Source organism: Amphimedon queenslandica, unplaced genomic scaffold (assembly GCF_000090795.2).
Source record: "Amphimedon queenslandica unplaced genomic scaffold, v1.1 AMPQUscaffold_13000, whole genome shotgun sequence".
In the NCBI taxonomy this organism is placed as follows: Eukaryota; Metazoa; Porifera; class Demospongiae; order Haplosclerida; family Niphatidae; genus Amphimedon; species Amphimedon queenslandica.
This window is the reverse complement of record NW_003546764.1, coordinates 9,581-12,811: the sequence shown is the minus strand read 5'-3', so window position 1 is coordinate 12,811 and position 3,231 is coordinate 9,581. Positions and strand designations below refer to the sequence as shown.

At 34.9% G+C, this 3,231-nt stretch overlaps 1 protein-coding gene across 1 annotated transcript; it reads right to left on the bottom strand.

The window, feature by feature from the left end:
* Positions 1–134: 134 nt before the first annotated feature.
* LOC109585831 (peroxisomal biogenesis factor 6-like) lies at positions 135–3,174 on the bottom strand. Its single transcript, XM_020001973.1, has 9 exons — positions 2,946–3,174; positions 2,153–2,434; positions 1,434–1,955; positions 1,284–1,330; positions 1,143–1,223; positions 997–1,061; positions 811–914; positions 539–617; positions 135–216 (listed from the first exon to the last, which is right to left on the bottom strand). The coding sequence occupies exons 1-9, from the start codon at positions 3,103–3,105 to the stop codon at positions 135–137; spliced, it is 1,422 nt and encodes a 473-aa protein (XP_019857532.1). The 5' UTR covers positions 3,106–3,174.
* Positions 3,175–3,231: the final 57 nt, after the last annotated feature.

Sequence of the window (3,231 nt, the reverse complement as noted above, 5' to 3'; positions counted from 1 at the left end):
TTTATTTCTAGGCTAGATTTGCATATTTATACTTTCATTCTATTGCTACCCCGGTGTTTTTTGCACCCGCGCTTTCATTTAAGGATATACAGTACATGCCTAAATCTTAGAGCTACAAAATTAAATGTTGCCCATTACCTTCCTGGCCTTAGTAGTGCTGGATCCATCAGCTCTTTCCTATTCGTCATACCAATAACAAGAACATTACTAGATTGACTGGTAGGAAAAAAGGAAGACAGACAATATAATTTTGGCTTCTGACATTAAAAATTAACTTGATAGTGTTAATTACAAGCAGAAATTAAGTACAAAGTACCATATACACCTTATATTTTGTAGAGATTAAATTTCGCGATTCTGGCATTTTAGAAAAATTCACAAAATTAAAATCCACAAAATAGAGTGCTGATTGTATAGTAGGTGTGCTAATTACATTAAAATCGCGAGATTTTTATTCGCAAATACAAAAATGCAGCCAAATCGCAAAAATTTTATACCCACAAAATATACGGCATATACGGTACATACATGTAGTCACCTCAATCCATCCAGTAATGTTAATAATTGATTCACTAAACTGTCGTAAGCAGCTCCAGCAGAAGACTGATCAATCTTACCTAAAAACAATAAAAATATGATATTATTCATTCTGATACATACATGTACATGTACACTGTACATGTACAGTGCATGAATGCCATTATTATGCTCTGTGAAAAAAGCTTGAGTTGATTTTTAATTGTAATTTTAGAGTTATTAAAAGGGTATTGCATACTATTGCTGGTACATGTACATGTATGTGTTGAATACCTCTTGGTTTGCAGATTGCCTCAATCTCATCAATAATTATAACATACAGTTCACTAGCATCACCATGAGTCTTATAGGCATCAGCAGCTTCTTGAAAATAATATCTATCAACATAATATTATGAATATGTTATTAGCGTTTTCAAGTGATGACAGTTGCATTAAATGCACACGTACATAAACATACCTTAGATTTCTTTCACTCTCTCCTAAAAATTTACTCACAATTTCAGGACCATTGATCAACTGAACCTTTTGCAAAGAGACAGATTAGCATTAATTTACATGTATGTGTAGTGACTACATGTACATGTATTGTAGAATTAGTTTTACCTGTTTTGATCCTAATAAATGAGCCACTGTTCTTGCTAGTAGAGTCTTACCAGCACCAGGTGGACCATATAATAAGATACCCTGGAGGTAGAGAGGGGGAGAAGGAAGAGAAAGAATGAAACGCAATAAAACAATAACTACCTTTATATGTGTAATACCTAACTGAGCCAATAAATCAGGTGACACATCTAAAAATAAATAGTAATATAAATGTTTACACAACAATACATGTACATTTATAATTACTGTACTAGTTAAATGCAATAATTAAACTATGCATGTAAATCGTACCTCTTGAGGCAAAAGCTCTTCTATACAGTTCCTCTATCTCCTTCTTCAGTCCACCCACACCAAGCTCAACAAATCTACTAAACTTGTCCTTAAAATTAACGGCTTCTCGATAAGACACGCCCCCAGACAAAACAGCAACAACACCAGATGAACTAGCACAATAATGAGATGAGCTTCCTTGACAATCTTTCACTGCCAACTTGACATCAAGTCCTTCTCCTCTCCCTCCAGCCAGGGTACAATTAATAACATAAGGAGATACTAGTATAGGGTCAGTGCAATGAGTGGTATCACCAATAAGAATACTATAAGTAGATTTTAAGTGATGAGTACAGTCTGAGAGGGTTTGGGGTGTCAATTGAAGTCTATCTGTGTTAATGGTAGCCGATTGTTGAGCTGATTGTGTGCTGTATTGTGGGCAGAGAGTGTGAAATCCAAGTCCAATTAAGGAGAGGGTCTGTCCACCATTGTAATGACAATTGGAGGTGGTTTTTGTGGGAGAGGAGTTTATACAGCCTGATACTGTGAAAAAATAGAGAAAAATGGAAGAGAGAGAAAGAAAAAGAGAATATGAAGAAAAAGATATTTAATGCAACATTATTTTTGCATTTTTGGCACCACTTTCTCAAAAAAGCATGGGCAGGATATTTTTAGAAAATGGCACAAAAGTAGGCTATATTTTTTCGGAAATTGGAATTATTTTAGCACAATCACTATACCAGCTTCAATGATGATACGGTTATCCTCCAGGAATACTGGGCAGCCATATTGACTTGGAGGAAAATCAACAAAATAATTACAAATCAACTTCTTGTCTCCTTCATACGCCTTGAGTGGAGCAAAAGCAGATGGTGACACTTCCTTATTTGGATCACACGGAAACATTAAAACTGTTCGACGAGGCTTGCTAGTCACTTCACAAGTTGCTCCATTGTCAAGGATTAATTGGAAGCCACTGCTGGCCATACTAACCTCTAATGACTGTACACTGATAGTTTTACCTGCAGGTACATTAAAATAATAAATAAAACAATTGAATAGTTAATTCATTAATACGTAAATTAATTTGACAGTAAATAATACATCATTAAAATTTATAACACTGTATCCCCTAATTGTTCAAATAAAAGCCTGACTAAAATATTTATTTATTTTTTGTCTGGTCTGGGTGTCAGCAATTTTTGTTGACATTCCATCAGGTTGTAAAGTTTATAATAATAATAATAATAATAAATAAACGCCTGGTACTAATATCTTTGCATAAATATGCATATTTTACTTGATATACACATGCAGGTACCCTACATCTTAGAATATCCCAAATGGCTGAACTTTTTAAGCTGAGTTCCTTGATCCCAAGGTTTCAAGTGTGAAATCCAGTTTTGGCATTTTTAATTTATTTTACGCAATTTTTGTCCTGCAAAAAATAAACACCCAGGCTTTTATTTGAACATTTATAGCACTCTCATATATAAAGGCTATAATACAATGTAGGCTGTAATACTTACATACCTGCTACAGTAGGCTTGATTCCAGGCACAGTAATACAACTACCCTGAATGTGCTCATTACCACACTTAACCAATCTACCATTGCATAGACTCAATGTAATGTGAGCACCTCTTGGACTCGGTAACGTCACAACATAATGTAGCGAGGAGGGGGAGGACATCAGCTCTGTTAGTGAGTACAGGAGTTGGTGAGGATTCTCTGCTGGTGACCATGAACATTGTGAAACTGTTCGACACTAAAATGATACAAAACCCAATCATATGCAATGTACATTTATACATGCATG